The following is a 22,732-nucleotide window of genomic DNA, read 5'->3' as shown; positions in this document are numbered from 1 at the left end:
AAGAGGCGAGATTTCAGGGGCCTTGATTTGATGTAATTCACCATCTGCACAGCCTGATTCAGCACCTCAGTCAACTCCGGGGGCATGGTTTTGGCAACTAATGCCTCTCGATGCAAAATGCAGTGGTTTGTCACGATATGTGGGTTTTGTGCTCTCACCTTAGCAATAAATCCTTTCACCCTTCCCGTCATGCTTGCCGCACCATCTGTGCAAAGACTGACGCACATATTCCAGGTCAGACTGTTCTCTTTTAAATAGTTATTAGTTACCCTGAATATTTCTTCTCCCGTAGTATGGCTTTCCATTTCTTTGCAGAAGAAAAACGTCTCTTTGATAGTCAGCATCAACATATCTGACGTTTGCCAGAAGTTGGGCAGCCCCACTTATGTCAGTAGATTCGTCTATTTGTAGGGAAAATCTGCCGCTCGCCTGCAGTTTCTCTGTCAAATGTTGCTCAATGTCTTCTGACATGTCGTCGATTCTTCTTTTGATTGTATTATCAGACGACGGCACTTTGGATAGCTCATTTGCGGCATCTGGACCCAGCATGACACCTACAATTTATTTGCAAGCGGGGAGGATGAGTGTCTCTGCTATTGTGTGAGGTTTCTTCTGCTTTGCAATGAGCTCCGCTAGCATGTAACTAGCCTCCATTGCCTTTTCAGACACTTTCACACAATCCAACAAATGGTCTTGCTGCCTCTGGTTCAGATCCCGTGCTCTTTTGAAGTAGGCCAAGTTTCTCTGAACATGGAAGGGATGTTTGGTTTCCAAGTGCCTCTTCAGCTTGCTTGGAACCATGTTCGCATTAGCTAACTTCTCCCGACACACGACGCACTCGGGCTGAGGATTGTTGACATCCCCGGTCTAACTGAAGCCATAAGACAGGTAACTTTCATGATACTGTCTGCTGACAGTTTTTTTTCTCTTTTCTTTCGGTGGTGGGTTGTCAGTCTCTGCACTGGTGGTTGGTGGTTTTCTCCGCACAAGAAAGCGCTCCATTTTCCCTCTTGCGTGTTTCTCTGTTTTAATGTTGTCCTTCAGCTTTTGATGTGTCACGGTCTTATAATTCCCACCTGTGCAACTGCGTTAACAGCGAAATATGGGGTTCTGTGAGGATTTTTTTTAAAAGAATTGTTTTTAGGTATAGAGTTTGCCTCTGTATTATGAAATGAGTGCATACAAAGTACTGATATACTAAATAAAAAAATTATTTTTGTGTAGTTGTATATTGCAATAATAACGTATGGTTGTCACAAAATCCCACGACACACCTGGACTTGCCTCACGGCACACCAGTGTGCCGCGGCACACCGTTTGGGAACCACTGGTCTAGAGCAGTGGTTCTCAAACTTTTTCACTCATGTACCCCCTTTGAAAAAAAAATTCAGCCAAGTACCCCCTGATCAGCGCAAAAACTATTTGTTAAGGGAAAAAAGCCTATATAAAGAGGTACTGTACAGCGCTGCACCATCAGTGTCTGATTTATTAGAACAACAACTTTGTAACTGAGAAGCACTTAAATGCTACATTTCAAATGTTTACAATCCATCACTAAATTCATGGCAAACCAATTTTAACATCATGCAATAACACTAAGACGACATAAGTTGCATTGAACTGATCTTTTTGATAAGTTGTACAATGTAGTGAAACATGGGCTTGAGCTTCACTGAGGATCTTTGTCATTCTGACAGGGAGGCAAACTGCAGTTATTACACTTCGCGTTTTGAAATATGTGTAACTCTGTTAATGTAAAACCCACACTGCTCCAACTTCGTTACTTTTCCTAAAATTGGTATATTTATTTATTTAGGGGCGTGGGGAATGTAGAGAAAAATATAGTAGCATTTTATGAGCATGGGATTTTGACCCCTCATATAAACATATGCATAATGCTGCGCTATACTTTGCGGCCACACGCCGTTGCCAAGCAACGCTTATTGTTTAGGTGCCCTTTGATAAGCAGGCAGTCATATCATTAACTAGAACTAGCTAGATCTGATAGATTTGGACATAGACGCGAGTGAAGTATAACCGGACGCGAGAGAGAGAGAGAGATCAGATCAGCTGCTGCTGAAGAACACGCAGCTCTGCATGATCACAGCTCCGCCGCTGTGACGGACCGTTGAGCCGAGCAAAAATACACTAAGTTAGACCTAACACACTTAGCTAGTTTATCTACTCTGGAACTAGCTAAACTAGTTATAAATATATTTATTTTTTACTGTCGGTCACTTATTAGAGGTTCAGCGAGCTGCACGAGACTGACGGGCTGTCAGGAGAGGGAGAGGAAAAGAGAGCACCCCGTTTATTTTTCCCATTTTATTATCCAGAATTCCTTTAAACCTTTGAAGTAGTTAATATACTATTAGTAGTTTGTGTAAATGCATGTGTGTATGAATTATACGTTTTTGTTTTTGTATGATTTTAGTAGAATAAATAAATGTTTTTTTTGTCATCAACATAAAATAAATCTCACGTACCCCCTGCAGTACTCCAACGTACCCCTAGGGGTCCGCGTACCCCCATTTGAGAACCACTGGTCTAGAGCGCCCTGGTAAAGGTTCCGGATCGATGGGTGTAATGAAAACAGGTCCTATTGGAGTCACGTCCTCCGGATTGATAAGGGTTGGAGTTTGAGGTACGGTGGAAGATGGGATCGGGTTTGGAAGGATCACCTCCTTATCAAATTGGGTTTTGAAAATCGTTGTTTGTGGTATTGAAATCCCTGCTGAACTAAATCCAGTAAGTGGTTCGGTTGTAAGAGTTTGGTTCGTAGTGGACAAAGTAATGAAGAGTAGTGGAGGTGGGGTGTCCCCCAAGAGGGGTTGTTTGTAAGTTGGACTTGGGGTGTTCCCGTGGTAAACTGGATGTTTACGGGCCGGCCACACTACAAGCGTAAAATTTGCTTCCAACGCCCCAAGATTTACGCTTGGGGCGTTTCTTCGAGCCCCGCGACCAACAACCAATCAGAATCTCCATGTGAATCTCCCGCCCCGGACATACAAAGTGAAAAACCCCGGTTCTTCTCCACTATTGCTAAAATGGATGCCGGTGTTGTAGCAAGGGTAAGCAGGGTAACTCGTGTGTGTGCAAGGTTGCATTTAGTGTATACATTGTCTCGCATGAGGCCGTGTAGTGTGCGTCGCTTCTGGGTACACCCGATACTCCGAAAGCGTCTACAAAGGGGGGAATACCACCTTCTCGTCCAGGAGCTCCGTCTCGATGACCGCCTTTTTCAGAGGTACTTCAGGATGAGCAAGGAGGTGTTGGACGAGTTGCTCGGAAAGGTGGGCCCACTGATTACAAAGGTGGACACCCATCTGCGTATGTCAATCGGCCCCGCCGAGCGACTCGCCATCTGCCTACGGTACGTTTTGTGTATTTCTACTTCTTTAATCTGACTCTGTATAGAAGGAGAGAGAATGCACGAATGATGACTGAAGTCTGTGATTTAGTTCAGATGGGTAACATTAATTAAGATATCTAGGTAAACACAGTATTGCTCCCCTGTGTACATGGCGTGTGTGTCTGTGTCTGTGATCAATGTGTGTGTGGGGATCTGTGTGTCTGTCTGTGTTCAATGTGTGTGTCTGTGTGTCTGTGTTCAATGTCTGTGTTCAATGTGTGTGTCTGTGTTCAATGTGTGTGTCTGTTCAATGTGTGTGTGTCTGTGTTCAATGTGTGTGTGTCTGTGTTCAATGTGTGTGTGTTCAATGTGTGTGTCTGTTCAATGTGTGTGTGTCTGTGTTCAATGTGTGTGTGTCTGTGTTCAATGTGTGTGTCTGTTCAATGTGTGTGTGTCTGTGTTCAATGTGTGTTCAATCTGTGTCTGTGTTCAATGTGTGTGTCTGTGTTCAATGTGTGGAGGGGGGGATCTGTGGTCTGTGTGTGTGTGGGGTCTGAATAAATATATTTTGTAATCATGTATATATCTTTTTTTCTCAGGTACCTGGCAACTGGTGACTCGTACGCGACGATAGCCTTCAGCTATCGGGTCGGGCGTTCTACAGTGGCAGTCATTGTCAAGGAGGTTGCGGGGGCCATCTGGACCGCCCTGGTCGAGGAGTGCATGCCGGTACCACAGGTGGAGGATTGGAGAGCCATCGCTGCTGGGTTCCAGGAGCGCTGGGAGTTTCCCAACTGTGTTGGTGCCATAGATGGGAAGCACGTCGTTATCCAGGCTCCAGCAAATGCAGGTTCCCTCTACTTTAATTATAAGTCCACCCACTCCTTGGTACTGCTGGCTGTGGTGGATGCTGAGTACCTGTTCAGGGTAGTGGATGTTGGAGGCTTTGGGAGGAGCAGCGACAGTGGGAGCCTGCGGAATTCTGCATTTGGAGAGAGCCTCCGAGACGGCAGTCTGCAGCTACCACCTGAAACCGTCATCGCAGGATCAGAGCGGCGGGGCCCTCTCCCCCATGTCTTCGTTGGAGATGAGGCATTTCCGCTGCTGGACAACCTTCTGCGTCCATTCCCTGGACGTCACCTCACCCGTGAAAGGAGGTTATTTAACTACCGCCTCAGCCGTGCCAGGTTGGTGGTTGAATGTGCGTTTGGCATCCTCTCAACCCAGTGGAGAATGCTCAGGCGTGTCATCACCACCAGCCCCGAGGTGACGGAGTTGTGTGTGAAGGCTGCCTGTGTGTTGCATAACTTCCTCCGCAGGAAGACCATTGATATGCCATCACGCACACCTATCGCAAGGTCCACGGATGAAGTTACTCCAACCCTGTGTGATGCACCGAGGATGGGCTCCAACAATGCCACACGGCGATCCATCCAACAGCGGGAGACCTTCTGCTCCTACTTCAACGAGGAGGGGGCAGTGCGATGGCAGGCAAATGTGGTGTAGGCCCATATTTGTCTCCAAACCAAAAAGCTCTTTTAAGAGCTACCCATTTTCTTTAAAAAGCAAATATTCCAAATGAGCCATTTTCAAATCAACCATTCCTAATAAACATGTTTCTTGAATTGATATCATGATATAACGAACAACCTTTTTCCTTCAGCCCTGTTTTTAGTGATAAACCATTCATAATTTTCATCAGGGTTTCACCTGAATAATTACAGAAGACAGCACATTATATATCGACATACAAGAAGCTCCTGGTATGTTGTAACTGACAAACCACATGAACAAGTCAAGACACAGTATAGCCATAACATACTTTTAAATAACTTTTATTTATGTGATGTTGTGTCTGATGAGTGATGAGTGTAAAAAGATGTAATGTGGATCAGTATCAGTATCTAATTAATTATTAATGTCCATTTCTGTGGCCTCCAGGACCGCCTCTTGTAGCTTCATTTTCAGTCTCATGCTGCTCGTCCTGCTCAGCTTTTGCATTGCAGGCCAGAGACTCCTTAAAAAAAGGAGGTCCTCGTCTTCCACCTCCACCACTGGTGGTGGGGGTGGTGGTGGTGGTGGCGTGGCCAGCATCGGGCCTACGGCCGACAGCAGGTTCTCCTCAAAAGGGGACATCTCCCTTCCCCTGCTCTTCTTCCCCCGGAATGCTGGCACACTGGCTGGCACACCGTCTGGCACACTGGCCGGCTGACTGGCCGGCTGACTGCTACCTGGCTCTGGCTGGCTTTCCAGACTGTCACCCATAGAGTCTTCCTCTTCTTCTGCTCCGGTGGGTGGAGGCAGGGGTTGCCGGGGGAAATTGCTGGACGTCTCACGGTCCAGCATGAAGGGCTTTAAAAAGCTCATTACTGCCGCGAGACGCCAGGGCTTAGATCCCCCGGAAGCCCCTGCCCCGCTACTTTTCCCTTCCTTCTCCAGGATCCTCTCCCTGCGGTATCGGTCCCTGAGGGACTTCCAACGCTTTTTGCACACTTCGTCTAATAAAATGAAAATGAAAGAATACAGTTAATTTCTTGAATTTCAGAAAATGATTGCTCCATTAATGAAAACCAAATCCCTTTCAATTGCATACAAGGTTTTACATGTCACACTTTATCAGAATCAAAAACAGGTTTATTGCCAGGTAGCTTTGCACATACTAGGAATAGAAACCTACCAGTTTCCCCCACTGTCTCTGCCACCTCCTTCCATGCCTGGTTCCTCTGGTTTCTATCCCGGTAGGTGAACAGGGTCACATCAAATAATACAGGGTGATTCGCTACCGCTACGATTATAACCTCGTCCATTTTATTTCAAATATAGACATGAACGGCGGGATATCTCAGGATATCTCTCCCAGCGTATGCGCGGTTTTTGATTGGCTACGGCTTGAGCTGTCAGATTTTCTGAAACGGGATTTGATTGGCTTACGCTCACTTGTCAGGAACCGAGAGAGCGTTTCGTGCGTAAAAAGTTCAACATTGTTCAACTTTTTACGCGCGAGACGCTCTCAAAGTTACGCTTGCCTTCCCGTGATGCAGTTCGGCGAAAACGTGAGCGGACTGTGACGTCACCCCATTCAAAGTGAATGGGCAGACGCGCTAGAGGCGTAATTTTACGCCTGAAACGCTTGTAGTGTGGAGGGCCCGTTACAGTATACATACATAGGCTATATGAGTCCGTGTATCTACGGACCATTTGTTTTTCTTTATTAAAAAAGTAAACGGAAGAGCGTCTGAGAGGCGTTTTTGGCCTTTTGCTTGTTACCTTACTAAATGGTCTAATGGTCAGTGGAGCGAGTGATTTCAAAACAAAAAGCACTCGTTTGCTTGGAACAAAGAAAACTGCCAAGACACACATTGAGTCCAGAAAATGAATTTTATTAAGGGCTGTAAATATAATAAGCCTGTGTCTAAAATTGACAACAGGCTTATTATATTTACAGCCCTTAAGATACACTTTTGTGTTTAACAGCTGACCACTACCATGACATACTTTGTTTTAGTAGATTTCGCATGAGAGCAAAATGTATAAATATGAGCATTAAATTATATGAATATGAGAACAAAATGCATGAATGTGTGAGTGACAATATATGAATGTGTGCATTGAAATATGATAATATGAGAGCAAAATGTATGAATGTGTGAGTATATATACGTGTGTGAGAGTGAAAATGTATGTATGTAAAAGGAGAATATATGTGTGTAAGAGTGAAAATGTATGTATGTAAAAGGAGAATATATGTGTGTAAGAGTGAAAATGTATGTATGTAAAAGGAGAATATGTGTGTGAGAGTGAAAATGTATGTATGTAAAAGGAGAATGTATGTGTGTAAGAATGAAAATATGCTGCATTTTGAATGTCCGATAGTCCACCATTTCCACCGGAAATATCAAACATTTAATAAAAGTGAAAAACAATGAACAAGACTTAACGTATTCATCATAATTAATTATATTTATTTCGTTTGGATGTAGGATTTTTGACTTTGTTTAGAGCAGTGATCTTCTACTATATGAACATTTTGGACCCAAAATCACAAAAAAAAACGTAAAACCAGATTTTGAAAAGGATATTATTTTTCATAGGTAACACAAACATACACAACGAAACCATTTAAAAGCTGGAAATATATACATGGGATGTCACTATGATAATGTGAAAGTTTGATTGAGGTAGCATGGGATTTCATTCTGATAAGGCAAAAGTGTTATTATAAATATAATACAAATATATATATACACATTATGTACAAAAATCAGTTTTTTCTGTCTTTATCTGTGCCACGCTTCAAAGCGGTTTCTGTCAATACGACACAGAGGGCAACATCACAGGTTCCTCCTCCTCCATGTCAAAAAACAAGCTTAAAGCTTGACTCACGTTCAGAGTTCTCTTCATCATAGTTGAATCTTCAAAACTCTAAATCTATCTAACTATATCTAAATTCTCAATGTTTGTCTGTCACTTTACTTCAATCCAGTCTCCCGCCGTCTCTCTTCGTCTCCCGCCGCCTGTCTTCGTATATCTTCGTCTCTCTCAATTCCCGCAGTCTCTCTTCGGTTCCCGCCGTCCTTCTTCGTCTCTTTTCGTCTCGTTTCGTATCACTCCGTTTACTTGATTACCTCACCCCCTCCCTGGTAAATACATACTGTTGAGCAGAATCTACAGTTTCCAGTATTTTCCGTTTCGTAAAATTATCAAATACGGCGAAGATATTAAAATATGTGCTTCCATTATTCATACTTCTGAAATATATCTGTATTAACTTTATATCATCGTATGTCCGTGTTTATTTGTGTCTGTTTATTGGGTCTTTTTGCATGAAACAAAGACTGGCATATAGTTTCAAGCCAGTACTTTCGACAGAAATACACATATACATCCTGTTGAGCAGAATCTACAGTTTCCAGTATTTTCCGTTTCGTAAAATGATCAAATGCGGCGAATATATTCAAATATGTGCTTCCATTTTTCATACTTTTGAAATGTATTAACTTTATATCATCGTCTCTCCGTGTTTACTGGGTCTTTTTGCATGAAACAAAGACTGGGATATAGTTCCAAGCCAGTACTTTCGACAGAAACACACGGCAATGTTGTCCGGACTGTTGTTATTATGCGGCACAGGTCATGTGATCTGATCACGCCGGCGTGACGGTTGACTCCAAAGGGTTAATATTAAATACATATAAGTATTTTTACAACTTGTATTTAGAAATACTCTGTTGTAATTATTGATGCATAAATGTGTTCATCCATTCAATGTGGCATCTGCTATAATGGGGTTAATGTATGATATTACTTAATAATACAATACATTATAATACATGATATGATAATTATATTTTAGTTTTATTCATTTCTTATTTCATAGTTTCTCATTATTATTATTGTATAGCTCATCTTATTTTTGATTGTATTAATCTGTGTGAATCTGTGCTGTCCTGTTTTTCACTCTCACCCTGTTGCTGTTTGAACTACTGAATTTCCCCACGGGATTAATAAAGGTCCATCTTATCTTATCTTAATGTATAAGTTGATTTACTTCAATCTACTGTACTGTGTAAAAACACCCCAACAATATTACAAGAAATATACTGCATAAAGCAAACTATATACTTTATTTGATCTAAAATATTGATGTTTTTTCATTATAGTAGCTGTGAAAATCATACAGTAATAAATAAGTGATTAAATGCTACAGTATTCAGCAAACACAACTGCAGAGCTGCAAACATTGCAAACAGTTGTCTTTGTGTATTTTGTGAATGAAGCGCCATCTCATGGTTAAATCCTGTAATTGAACAAATGGGGAAATTGGGCAACGCCCCCTAGCAATTTGGCAACACCCCCAGCCGCTGGCATCCGCTGGGCTTTTGACTGGGACACACCCACCTGAGTCTGATCTGGAGTGCTTCATCTGTACAAAGGGGGCACCCAGATTTGAACTGTGGACCTCTTGATCTGCAGTCAAATGCTCTACCACTGAGCTATACCCCCTATGACTGACAGAGTTCAGACACATACTCAGAGGCTGGGAATTACTGTAAAGCTCAAATGACCAGAAGTCAAAAGCCCACGTAGGCTAAAAACGAAATATTTCACATTCGCTTGGTTTCATGTTGAAGGGCCATAATAGTGTTGTTCCTCGTTTCAAATGTTCATTGACTTTGATGGACTGTTTGTTGAGAGGTACTGTTGGAAATGTTGAAAGCCCATTGACCCATCATTATGTCAATCCCTCATTCCAGGTGTACTTTGACAGACAGATTTTTGAGAAGTACATTAGGAAATTAGGAACAATTGATTTACTAAAGCGAGACGAGCTAGCCAGGAGTCGAACCTGGAATCTTCTGATCCGTAGTAAGACGCGTTATCCATTGCGCCACTAACCCTTTGTTTTTTCCTTTCGTAGCAGCTTTTAAACTGTTGAAAATGAACTAAAAATGCAGTAGGTAGGTTGAACCAAAAACATACAAGCAGACTGCAACTGCTGCCGTGACCCGGATTCAAACCGGCCACAACGCAGAGTACTAACCACTATACGATCACGGCCACTGTAGTTCTCACAGTATTGCAAACATACCATTCTGAAGGAAAGTACACTTACAAAGGGGGCACCCAGATTTGAACTGGGGACCTCTTGATCTGCAGTCTTTTTTTAATTTTTTTTATAGAAAAACATAGTTTATAATATTACACTATTTATACAACACTTACAAATTGTTTCATACACCTTTCTTCCCTCTTATTTCCCCCAAAACTTCCTAGATTACCTCCTCATTTTTTTCAGTTAAACTTCAACTTCTCTTCTTCTATCTCCATTAACGTACATCCATTTATAAATTCATCAGCAAATACATCCTTCCCTTTATATACATATAGCATCCTCAAATCTCTCATTATATTCCTTTTCATAATACCCCACACTCCAACAATTTTCCCCTCATAATGTGCCACATCCCTCCTCAATTTCACCGCATATCTCCCGTGACTTAAACATAGGTTCAACATGTCAATATTGCACCCATCCCTCTTTCCCTTCCACCCAAATATCCATAATTCCTTCCACACCATACATTTCACCATCCCTTCTTCCCAACACCTGCATATCAGTTCTTTTATTTTACCGAAAAACACTTTTAATTCCCCACACTCAAAGAACTCATGCATCCACCTCCACCTTACACACATCACACTCTCTCTTCACCTCTTTATCAAACATACTTATTATTAAATTATTAAAAACCCTATTATGCCTAAAAAAAAAATCAAAATGCTCACATTCAACATTATTCCCTCTCACTCTCAGATTCATCCATATCCTCTTCACATCCATTCCACCCACAACCTTTTCCCACACTTTCTCAGAGGCAGGCCTCCTTGCCTCCCCCTTCCCCAGGATTCCATATATCCTTTTAGTGCTCACATCTTGCACCATAACCCCCTCACCCACATATAACACCACATTATTATCCCCACTCCCTTCATTTTCACTTTCAATCATCCTTCTCCATTCCCTCGGCATCCCCTCTTTTATGCTTTCCAGCATATTTTCCGCCGTCCCTTTCCCCATCAAAAGATCTCTTCTCCTTGTTTCATCAACGATCACCTGTGCCCTCATAAACCCCGGTACATATTCATACACCAAATCCCTTATCACCCTAAACCCCGCCCTCCACATGGGCAAATTAAAAATAACCTCCCCCTCTTTCTTTATCATTTTGTTTTGGAATATCGGCTGTTTCCACACCTGATTCACGTTCACACATTCATACTTCACATTCATCATAAACTCTCCCCATGCACTCATCACCTCCCCTTGAAATTCACTCATCCCGCTTGTCCACCCTTTCCTAAAACACATAAAAACCCCACTATCCCCACACCCTCCACCTTTGTTTATACTCTCTTTCAGGAAGACCTTCCAAATGTGTTTCTCCTTTCCGTTCAGATACTTGATCATCGTTTTAACTCTTAATGCTTTTATCTTTCTTTCTATGTTTACTAATTTCAACCCCCCATCTTTGAACTCATTTTCCAATACCTCCCTCGCTATCCTAACTCCCTTTCCCTCCCACAAAAAATCACTCACCATCCTATTCACCTCTTTAATTACTTTTTCTGGCACCTCCATCACATTAAATACATACACTAATTTACTCATTACTAATCCATTAACCACCACCACCTTTCCCCTTAACTTTAATTTCCTTAACTTCCAAAAATTCAGTGTCTTCTTTACACTCCCTAACATCACCTCATACTGTACATCTCTCCCTTCTCTATCCTTTAATCCCACATGTATCCCCAATATCCTAAAATAATCCTTTTTTTCCCTTAACCCTATCTCACCTCCCCCTTCATTCCCTGCTCCTAACACCATAAACTCAGATTTTTCCATATTAATTTTAGCCCCTGACACCCTTCCATATACCCCCACACTCTCTAACACCCCTTTTACACTTCCCTTATCCCTCACCGTGATTGTTGTATCATCCGCATACTGATAAATTAAACTCTCCTCACCCCCCGGCACCAACACCCCTCTTACCTCCTCGTTTAGTTTCAGCAGGCCCGCCAAAGGCTCCGCCGACAGCGCATACAACATGGCTGAGAGAGGGCACCCCTGCCGGACAGATCTCCCTAACCTAAACACATTAGTGACAATCCCATTTACCTTAACACAACTCACCGCCCTCCTATAAATCCTTTTTATCCACCCAATAAAACCTTTACCAAACCCCGCCTTCTCCATCACCCTAAACAAATATTCGTGATTAACCCTGTCAAATGCCTTATTTAAATCTAAACTTATTACTACTCCCCCTTTCCCTCCCTTCATGAAATATATTGTTTCCCTTATACTCCCTATTGTGTCACTTATATCCCTCCCCGGTATACTGTAAGCCTGCGTGCTTCCCACCACTACCCCAATTACCCTTTTTAACCTATTTGATAACACCCGTGCTAATATTTTATAGTCGCTATTGAGCATGCTCAATGGCCTATAATTGTTTAAATCCTCCCTACTCCCCTTTTTGTGCAAAATAGTGATTACCCCTGTTGACATTCCATCCGGCAGTTCGTCCCTCTCCTCAAAAAGCTGAAACAGCTTTGCTAGGATCGGCACTAGCTCCCCCTTAAATTCAACATAAAATTCTGTTATTAATCCATCCAGCCCTGGGATTTTATTCCTTCCCATCCCCATTATCGCTGCTTCCACCTCCCCTTCCCTTATTTCTCCCTCACATAACTCCCTTCCCTCCTCACTCAAAACCCCCCTCATACTCCCCAATGCCTTCTCCAAACTCCCCTTGTCTCCTACTTCCTCCTCAAACAATTCCCTATAAAACTCCTCTACCCTTCTCGCTATCCCCACTAAATCAGATATTACCTCCCCCCCTTTCCCTTCAACCCTCTTTATATCATTTCTCCCTTGCTTTGTTTTTTCCATCCCTAAAAAAAACCCTGTACATTTCTCCCCCTCCACCAAGTACTTCGCTCTACTTCTAACTATTGCCCCATTACACTTCTCCCTTTCTATCATCCCTAACTCTCCCTTTATCCTATTATACTCCCCTATATCCCTACCTTCCTCATCCTCTCCCCTTTATATCTCCTTCTCCAGTTCCTCCTTTAACTTTCTCTCTCTATCTCTACCCTTTTTCCCTCTCTCACGACAAAACTTTATACTTTTGTCCTTTATTTTTCTTTTTAACTTCTCCCACCATAATCCTCCCTCCCCCACACCCATCCTTCCTTGTTTTAATATACATTCTTTCACCATCTCTTTATATTCCTCTTCTTTCAGCACTCCCGCATTCAAACACCAAACACCTCCCCCTCTTCCCCTCCTCCCTTCTCCCAAACAAAACCTTACTATAACGTGATCACTCAACCCCGTCATCCCAAACTTAAAGTCACCTATTTTTTCCCCCAAACTTCCCTTACTTAACACCAGATCTATTCTGCTTTGTTTAAGCACACCCCCCACCACCTGCTTCCGTGTATACATCCTTTTACCCACATTCCTCTCCCTCCACACATCCTTCAAATCATTTTCCCTCATTATTTTCCCCAAAGCCCCCCTTGAAGCATCACTTTTAAACACCACCCCACCCGCCACATCAATCCTACCACACCACACATTGAAATCACCCACCACCATACAGTTCCCCCCACATTTCCCCTCCAACCCCTCAAAAAACATTTTCCTCTCTTTCTCTTCATTAGGTGCGTGCACATTCAGCAATCTATATACTTCTCCCCTGTACCCAAACTCTATCCCAATCAACCTTCCCTCCCCATCATCCTCCACCTTCATTATTTTCTCAATTTCCCCTTTTCTTATTAGTATTGCTACCCCTCCCGCATTCTTCCTCCCATTATTTACAAACACATCTCCCACCCAACCCTTCACCACATCCTCCACACATTTTGTATCCCAATGAGTTTCTTGTAAACATATTATATCTGCTCCACACATCAATGACCCCCTTTCCCTTCTGTCCTTTGCTTTGAGCCCTCGCCCATTAAAAGAAACTATCCACACCATCACATCAGCTTATCATTCATAAGGTTTTAACATTTCTAACCTCATTTTCACTTTCTTTTCATTATCGATGATCTGTCCTTTTCGGTGGTCGTCCCGCTCTCTCCTCCTTCCCAGAAACCTCCAATCTTTCAGCAGAATCTCCCTTCTTCCCCCCCCTAGGAGAATCCGTCCTATTTCCTGACTCCCTCTGTTGCAACGTCCCAGGAGACTCTGTCATTCTTTCTTCTTTCCTCTCTCCTCTCGAGCCTGACCGCGTTTTCATCCTCTCCTCTTTCCCACCGAGGCTCCCGTCCATCCTCTTTTCACTCTTTTCTTCCACCGACCAGTCCTTTCTTTCTTCTTTCTCATTAGCCGTCTTCCCATCTCCTTCCTCCTTCTCATGCATTTTTTCATCCTCATCCTCGCTCACATCCACGCTTTCCTTCGCCACCTCCTCCCCCAGCCGTTTTCTTTCTTCCTCTTCCTTCTTCCCTCCAGCCACATCCTCGGTTCCTTTCTCTTCCAGCATCTCTTCCCCTTCCATTCCATCTTTACTGGATTCTTCTCCAGCTTTATCTTCGCCCTCATCCTCTACTTCCTCCATTCTCGCTTCTTTCCTTCCCCCCCATCATTTCCCTCTTTACTATTCCCTCCTTCCCCATTCCCTCCTTCATGTTGTCTTTTCTTACCCGTATCCATCTTTTCCTCTTCTTTATTCCCCTCTCCTTCTTCTTTCTCCTTTTCCCCCCTCTTCCTCTTTTTCCCCTTCTTCCTCCTCCTCTCCTCTTGCCTTTGCTTCCCTTGCCCCCCATACCTCTCCCCCCCCACTGTCTCCTTTGCGTACAGTCTCTGGCGAAATGTCCCGTCTCATCACACCTATTACATTTTATTTCCGGACACTCCCTGAAGATGTGCCCCGACCTCAAGCAATTCCTGCACACCGCCACCTGTCTATCATGTATCACCCTTACGTATTCCGCACCCCCCTCCACCTTAAATTGTGTTGAATAGGGCAAAGATGTGACCTTTTCGTTGAAGGCTACCTTCAGGAAGCGTGTCCCATCCGCCACCCTCATCCCCTCCCTTGTGTTCTTCATATATCTCCTCTTTATTGGAGAGACCGCCTTTACACCCCAGTCACTCAACTTTTTCAATATCTGATTGTCCCCGATGTATATAGGCATATATAAAAACGACACCATCACTTCGTTCGCCGTTAGCTCCTCTGCCTTTAACACCACCCCTTGTGCCCTCACCCCCTCCAGTAATCTCTCTTTCCCTTCCGCCCATCTCATTGTCACCTCGTATCTTTCCCCCTTCAATCTACACCCCAACACCTCCCCACATGCTTCCTGTATCTCATACAGCATGTCCAGCATAGTAATTATTTCCCTCCCCCCCTCCACAGTGACCGCCAATGTCTGGTCAGCCCGGTAACTTCGGTCTTCTTCTTCTTCTCTTCCTCCTCCTCTCCCCGAATTTTGACTTCTTCCTTTTCCCTGGCTTTCCTTCTGTTTCGATCCATCTTTTCCACCTTCTCCGCCCGTTGTTTTGTCCTTTGCTGACTCTTCCTCATTTCCTCCTTCATCTTTACTTCCAGATTTTCCTCCTTCCCCTGTTTTCTTCCTTCTCTCCTCCTCCGCCTTTTTTCTCTTCACACTCTCCTCCTCTTTCTCCTGTGCACTCTTCGGTCCAACACCGCCTGAAGTACTGGCGCCCTCCTTACCCATTTCCGGGTTTTTGGGGGCCTTTTGTATTCCTTCTTCTTCCACCGTTATATCCACCTCCACCTCCCCCAGTTTCTCTGTATTCTTCCCAGCCATTGCTTTCAATTCTTCAGCTTCTTCCTCACTCATCTCCTCCGACATTCTCTTCTCCTCCCCCTCCTCCTCGTTTTTATCTCCCTTATTTTTTGTTAGATGTCTTTGCTCATTATACTTCGCATCTCTCTTTTCTTTTCCAACTTCCTTCTTGTCTTTTACTTCTTTCTGTTTCGCTCCTTTTCCTCCTTCTTTATCAGCTTTCTCCGCTGTTTTAGCTCCAGCTCCTGCTTCATTCTCCACCCCTCCCCCTCCTTCATGCATTGTTTGACTCACGTTTTTTCTCCTCCGTGTTATCGTCCAATAAATCCATTTTTCACCGCTTCCAGTTGTCCCCCCAGACAGCGGTAGTGTTTGGGGGTATTTGCTCCAAAGAATCCTCCCGAAAAAGACAACATACTGATACCGGTTAGTAAAAACCATGAATTAATGCTTTGACAAGTCTGCAGACAGACGGCAGGCGAAAAACCTTTTTAAAATGCGTGTTTTCTAAATGGAGATTGGCTAAGCTAACGTTGTAAATGCTCCGACCGTCCACACTCACAACAACGGCCTATACAGACATAAATAAACCAGCGACTGTATTCTCCATGATACAGGCAGTCTGTGGTTTGTACTTGTTTAACTTTTGTCTAGTTTCTGAACAGATATGAAGAGCTGTGAGCTCTGAGTGCTAAGAGCTAACGGCTGTGTTGTTTTTCTGGGGCTCTCATTGAAGATGACGTCACGGCTCCGCCTACACTGCGTTACTATAGATACTACCCCAGATCCTAAACTGTAATGGAAATGTGCCATAAAGTGAGCCAGTCCTAACGAGGCCTAACCATGCTGAGCGAGGCCGTGTAGTGGAAATGCGCCATAAGCATTGGGTTGAGAGGTCATGAGAGCATGCGCAGTCTGTTCTGCAGTTGTGAAGGGGAGCATGTGTGTGACTAAACAATAATAAACGGAGGCGCTGTCTGTGACGCTCCAAAAAGTACTACATTTCCTGAGTTCTTGTTACACAGAAGTATATTTTGAAGCCTTAACACCTCGGACGTTACAGTAGCGTTGTTGTTGCCAACTTTTTTATAGCAGAGCTAGCTTTAAGTGTGCCGTGCCCGGCCCGTTTTTGGTTGCGTTTCCACTTGGCGTAGTTCCGACTAGCGGGTACTATTCCACAGTTTTTCTGGCCCCATAAAATCATCGAGGTTCTTTCCAGGCCAACAACCAGGCAGAGTCGGGCTGAGTATGCTAAACTAGCGAGATAATCGCTGGCAAGGGGGCTACAACCAGTACTCGAGTTGAGGGGGGATGAGATCCCCCCCTGAAATAAAAACGGTCAAAATCATCCCCCTTCTAAAACTGCCATTCCCCCTTTCCATCCCTTTATGTAATTTATGTTATAACGTGGCACTGGTATTACTGCTATTTCAACATTAATTTTGCGCATTTTGAGTAAAATACTGTGGGCGAGTGAGCACGCACACACGCAATGACATTTTTACCAAGTCACTGACGCTATACTATGCGAGTGCCCTAGAGTGCCGTGATGCGCCTGTTTGATCGATGCCAGAAGCTGCATAGCAGCACTAGCGCAGGTAACAGTCATCACAATGGCCAAGCGACCAGGAGGACAACGCGATCTGAGGGACTTCATATTTAAAAATACTAAAAATAACATTTCAGGTAAGTCAAGAGTCAGTAATCTTAGTCATTACTCATTACTTTAGTCACCAAAGGTGGAATCTATATGGACATAAGCAGCAATAACAACTTAGTTTGGAGTTTAGCTACGTTTTTCTCTCGTGTTAGCTAGCTGGTAAGACTCAAAACTGTTGATGAAATGATACCACCAGCACCAGAAGAGCTGAAACCCCTCCTTCAAGCAGTGAACACTCTGGTCATCTCCACAGCTGAGTGTGAACGTGGGTTTAGTCAGATGAACATTTTAACCACAACTAGAAGCTCCCTAGAGGTAAAAAGCATGTCAGCCTTGCTTTTCATCAAGTGTGTTGGCCCTCCACTGAACAAGTTCAGAACTTCAGACCAGAGGTATATGTCAAGACTTGGCTTCAAAGCAAGAGCCAGAAAAATTGAGACCAAAAAGAATGATTATGAAAATCTTTGGAAACTTCTATGAGATGGGGGAGAGTGGAGTAGGCAGCCATTGACAACATTGGTCCTATTTTGTATTATCTGTATAATCTTTTAATATATTTTCATATTTTGTAAACAATTTCAATTTGCACTTAATGCCCTGTTAAAAAAAGTAACATTGGGAATGTTAACATAACATATTTGTATTTGAACTGCAATAAAATGATGACGGATCAATTTTTTTCCAAAAATGTTCCTCACATTTTTCATGAAGTGTTTAATTTACATAATGATTTAATTAATTACGAAACAAATGTAACCCTTTAGATACCAGTTTTGATCGTATACCAGTAACTGCTTTTTTCCAAAAATACACTAATTCAATATTCTAAAAACAAATTTGACTTTATTATTAATATAATCAGTTGGTCCATCTGAATAATAAATGAGGGACTGTTAACCTACAAGATTTGTACCATAGACTTCCATTATAACCACATTTGTGTATCCCCTCCCCCCCCTTTAAATTAAAGTGAAAAAAAGATTTTGCACTAATTGTCCTCTGCATTTGACCCTAAATGTTAGTGGTGCCATGGCAGCCCGGGGACCGACTCTAATTCTGAGGTGCCTTGGTCAAGAGCAATGAAAGGAGTATCTGAACATCCATAACATGCATGTTGTTTTAGGAGTATAATAATTATCTTTATGCTGGTTGGTCTCCCACCCTCTGCGGGTTATCAGCACAAATTATGTCCCCATAAAATCCACCATCCCCCCCGATTTTTTTTTTACAACTTGAGTACTGGCTACAACTACAACAAAATGAACATATTTGGCCGTGATTTAATTGTAATACACGTTTCAAAATGATGCCAAAGTAACAACATACTGATACCGATTATTAAAAACCATGAATGAATGCTTGACAAGTCTGCAGACATACGGCAGGCAAAAAAACGTAATGGAGATTGGCTAAGCTGCGAGGCCCTGTAGTGGAAGTGCGCCATTAGTAGGCAGTAATGTCTGGCTTTTAATTGAAAATGTATTTTTCTTCTTATCCTTCTTACAGACATGATGCCAACCATATTTTGCCCGATGTGTCGGAATCCTTTGAAGGCCTTAAACAGACACTTAAAGGTCTGTCATGGTGTTGCCAACCACAAAGAAAGGTCCATCCTCCTTCTCCTCGCCAAGGGAAGGGTGAACATCCGCAGCGTCTCTTGCCACCTTAGCGGGTGTGGATACAACAAGACTCGCTTCGATCGCCACCTGAAAGTGTGCCACACAGAACTCTCCCCTCAGGAGATGGAGGAGGCTAACAACACAGCTAGGAGGAAGCAGGCCGTGAAGATGCTCGGGGAACTCCGGAGCACCAACCCCGTCCCACCAATGAGGACAACTTTTGATGATGCTCTTGAGTTGATCCTCGAGCATCCTCAAGCCCTCTCACCACAGGTGATATATATCTCATTGTGTGTGTTGTCACTGTCTTTAACTCCTGTCTTGACACCTTCTGCTGCCTTAAGAAAACTATTCTCCAATTTGGTATGAATAAAGTACATCTTTGCATTTAATTGTAGGTTGAGTGCGACCTGGCCGACTGCAGGCAGTGGCGGTTGGAGGCACGGTCCCTCCGGCTGGAGCGGGACAACCTTGTCACGGAGGCGGGCTCCCTGCGCCGCAAGCTGCAGCTGCTATACAAGAGGCCAATGCTGGCAGTGGCCTCTTGTGAAGCAGCTGAGGACGTACAGGTAGCCCTGGAGGAGGTACAGGTCAGTTTCTGTTAGACCTGTCTGTATATGCTGGATTGTTATGAATGTTTTCTCTATGTGATCCTCCACAAAGATGCCTAAGAGGAGAAAGGAGGTGGAGGAGGAGGAGGAGGCGATGGAGAAGCCCTCCAAGAGCCGAAAGACGCCCCCAAAGTCCGGAAGCAGCACCCCGGCAGCGGGCCACCGGTCCCCCACCAAGTTCTCCCCGTGGACATCCGGGAGCGGACGGGGGAACAAAATGAGGCAAATTACACTACCGCCAGCCATGGGTGAGGATTTTGAACACATCACATATGTAGTTCTTGTAAAATGTAAGGTGTTGTCATTAAAGCATTATATATGTGATTTTTCATCACAGAGGAGTTCCTCCAGGGCTACGGGGAGCACCACGAGGGTCTCAACCCGACACGAAAGGCAAAAGAAAACGCCAAGTCAAAGGTAAGCCGGGTGAAGACTTTCATCCTTTTCATGGGACATGGTCTCACCCGGCTGTCCGACTGGCTTTTTTTAAACAACCCTGCCAGGGTCCGAGGGTGAGTTACAGCTTTTACTGTCGACTTTGTCAGCATTATTGTGTGTGTGTGTTCTCCACATTGACACACTAAATGTACTGATGTATTTCTTTTTTTGCCTTTACTCTTCAAACAGATGGTCCCGGAGCGTGATCAAGGGGGGTATGGCTTCATCACCACGGCTTCATTTTACCTCAAGAACGTGGCTCATTTCGTCAAATATGTAATGGATGTACCACCCCGGACATGCAGGCTCACGCAGGTCCAGATGAAGAATCTCCACCGTGAGGTCAAGCTGACCCTGAAGAGCCTGCAGCGTCAGGTGGTGGTACACCAGTTGTCTGTCAAACGACAGAAAATGACTCGGCTCCCCAGCAAGGCCGAAATCGCATCATGCAAATTGGCCGCCGCGAGGCGGATCCCGGAGCTCCTCGGTAGGTTTCCTCTCACCAATCTCCTGACAGGCGAGGGTTGTTGACAGATGTGCTCATTCTTTCACATAATTGACTTGAGTGCTTTATTTTTTCTCATTTCTTCAGAGCTGATGGCCAGCAAGCCCACCAATGCTACCCGGTTCCTCTTCTACGGGTATATCACCCTCCACTGGAGCTGCATCCACGGCCACCGCCCCGGCGTCTACGCCAACCTCACCGACCAAGAGGTCATTGAAGGGAGGCACCAGGGGGACGAGCAGCAGGGCCACCTCATCCATGTAAGCGCTATTACTACATTTTTTCTAACTTAACTCTGTGAGAAACTGAGAACAGTCAAATGTAATAAAATAAGAAAAATACTACATGCTTTAAAGTGGAGAGCTGTGCTGATTTAAAAGAGGATATGTGGACAAGAAATGTGCAACATGTTGTGCAGGATTGACACTTTTAAAAAGATGATGCAATAATTCCTGCACTCACTATCTCTCCCTCCTCTCCCTCTGTCCTAATAGATCAAGAACCACAAAACTGCTGGGTCCTTTGGGGAGGCCCAGCTGTATCTTGAGGCTGGAGAATTTGCTTGGATGGAGAGGTGGCTGGAGGTAAAGAAGGGGCTTAAGGGAAAGAGCCACTTCTTTCTCTACACAGAGGGAGAAGGGCCCTGCAAAAACCTGGGAGCCTACCTGGGGATGGCCTGGAGGGATGCGGGGATGGAAGGCCCCATATGCTACACGGCGATCCGGACGGCCCTCTCAGACTATGGAAGTTTACTAAAGAATATTGTGTTTCGCGGAGACTTGCATGGTAAAATAAAAACTGTGACTAAATCCACTGCCATTTTCTTAATGTTTTCCAGGCCAAAAAAAACACAGGATGCGGCCAGCCGTAAGAAGGTGACAGACTTCATGTGCCACGACACCTCTACGGCTAACCGCTTCTACGCAACCATGCCTGACGCCAAGGAGGCAGCGGTCATCAGGACCATCATGGCCAAGGCCTTGGCGTGTCCCCCATCATAATCTGGAGGTGGAGTAGGCAGCAGCGAGGAGGAGACCACCAGTGAGGAGGACGACACTGTTGTCCAGTACCAGGACAGCTCGTCAGGCTCGTCCTCCAGCCAAGACGAGGAGTTCCGGGCGGAGTTTAAGAGGAGGAGAGAAGGAAGGAGAGCGGAGGGAGAGGAGGATAAGGAGGGAGAGGAGGAGGAGGAAGTGGAGGGAGAGGAAGTGGAGGGAGAGGAGGATAAGGAGGGAGGAGAGGAGGAGGAGGAAGTGGAGGGAGAGGAGGATAAGGAGTTAGAGGGAGAGGGGGAGGAGGAAGCGGAGGGGGAGGAAGTGGAGGGAGAGGAGGATAAGGAGTTAGAGGGAGAGGCGGGGGAGGAAGCGGAGGGGGGGTAAGATAAGGAGTTAGAGGGAGAGGGGGAGGAGGAAGCAGAGGGGGAGGAGGCTGCTGGAGTCAGCCAAGTCTCACCCTGTTCTGTGGGTCTTACACCCATAAAGAGAAGACTGAGACCCACAAATAATTGAAGTGTTTTTATATTTGTATATTCGGATGTTAAATTAATGTGTTCTATGTTTCATTAGAGTGTTATTTAAATGTTAATAAATATATGTTTTGAATGTAATACTTTGTCCTTTGTATTTTTCTAGGTATTGCTAACCCTAAATATATAGAAAATAGGCCAGGCTCTCGATGGGGAGTCTTGAAAGTTAAAAGGTTGAAATGCCAAGTTAATTGTAAATATATTTTTGATTCTATCTTTATGACTAAGAATTTAGATGTTTAATGTTCAAAAATAATATTAGAAAAATGGAGCCTTTTTTCTGGATATTCAAATGCACACTAAAAGTGTTTTCGTCACATACAACATCCTCATCAATAAGAAATGGCAAAAATAAATCAGTGTCCGATGCAAGATTTGATCCCCGCGACCTTCCGCACCAAAGGACAGTAGTTATCACGCTGCGCCACAACACCATTCAATTTTAATGAACATAGGTCATATTTAACTAGTCTGTGAGGCATTTACAATATTTACTTACAATTTCTGATTTATGTATACACGTGAGGATGTTGTATGTGATGAAAACACTTATAAATAGAGAGGAGACATTTTGGAAAGTGTCTAACCACTTCGAAACTGTGTTAGTTGTCCCATGCGGGACTCGAACTCACGACCTTCCACACCGTGGGAGGACACTTCGAATACACCGCCCATTCTAA

At 44.0% G+C, this 22,732-nt stretch overlaps 2 protein-coding genes across 2 annotated transcripts; one reads left to right on the top strand and one right to left on the bottom strand.

Moving 5' to 3' along the window:
* Positions 1-3,013: 3,013 nt before the first annotated feature.
* On the top strand, positions 3,014-4,858 carry LOC117560191 (protein ANTAGONIST OF LIKE HETEROCHROMATIN PROTEIN 1-like). The gene is made up of 2 exons (XM_034237008.1): positions 3,014-3,373; positions 3,952-4,858. The coding sequence occupies exons 1-2, from the start codon at positions 3,048-3,050 to the stop codon at positions 4,856-4,858; spliced, it is 1,233 nt and encodes a 410-aa protein (XP_034092899.1). The 5' UTR covers positions 3,014-3,047.
* A 268-nt stretch (positions 4,859-5,126) lies between these two features.
* On the bottom strand, positions 5,127-6,388 carry LOC117560192 (transcription factor Adf-1-like). The gene is made up of 2 exons (XM_034237009.1): positions 6,030-6,388; positions 5,127-5,850 (listed from the first exon to the last, which is right to left on the bottom strand). Exons 1-2 carry the CDS (start codon positions 6,157-6,159, stop codon positions 5,261-5,263), a joined length of 720 nt encoding a protein of 239 aa, XP_034092900.1. The 5' UTR covers positions 6,160-6,388; the 3' UTR covers positions 5,127-5,260.
* Positions 6,389-22,732: the final 16,344 nt, after the last annotated feature.

This window comes from Gymnodraco acuticeps, unplaced genomic scaffold, assembly GCF_902827175.1.
Source record: "Gymnodraco acuticeps unplaced genomic scaffold, fGymAcu1.1, whole genome shotgun sequence".
Taxonomy (NCBI): domain Eukaryota; kingdom Metazoa; phylum Chordata; class Actinopteri; order Perciformes; family Bathydraconidae; genus Gymnodraco; species Gymnodraco acuticeps.
This window is presented reverse-complemented; position numbering and strand designations above follow the sequence as displayed.

Excerpts from the sequence above, each read along its gene's own strand:
- LOC117560191 (XM_034237008.1), top strand. The coding sequence starts at position 3,048 with ATGGATGCCGGTGTTGTAGCAAGGGTAAGCAGGGTAACTCGTGTGTGT. Across the intron at positions 3,374-3,951 it reads CGACTCGCCATCTGCCTACG|GTACCTGGCAACTGGTGACT; the intron begins GTACGTTTTGTG and ends TTTTTTTCTCAG.
- LOC117560192 (XM_034237009.1), bottom strand. The coding sequence starts at position 6,159 with ATGGACGAGGTTATAATCGTAGCGGTAGCGAATCACCCTGTATTATTT. Across the intron at positions 5,851-6,029 it reads AGAGACAGTGGGGGAAACTG|ACGAAGTGTGCAAAAAGCGT; the intron begins GTAGGTTTCTAT and ends TCATTTTATTAG.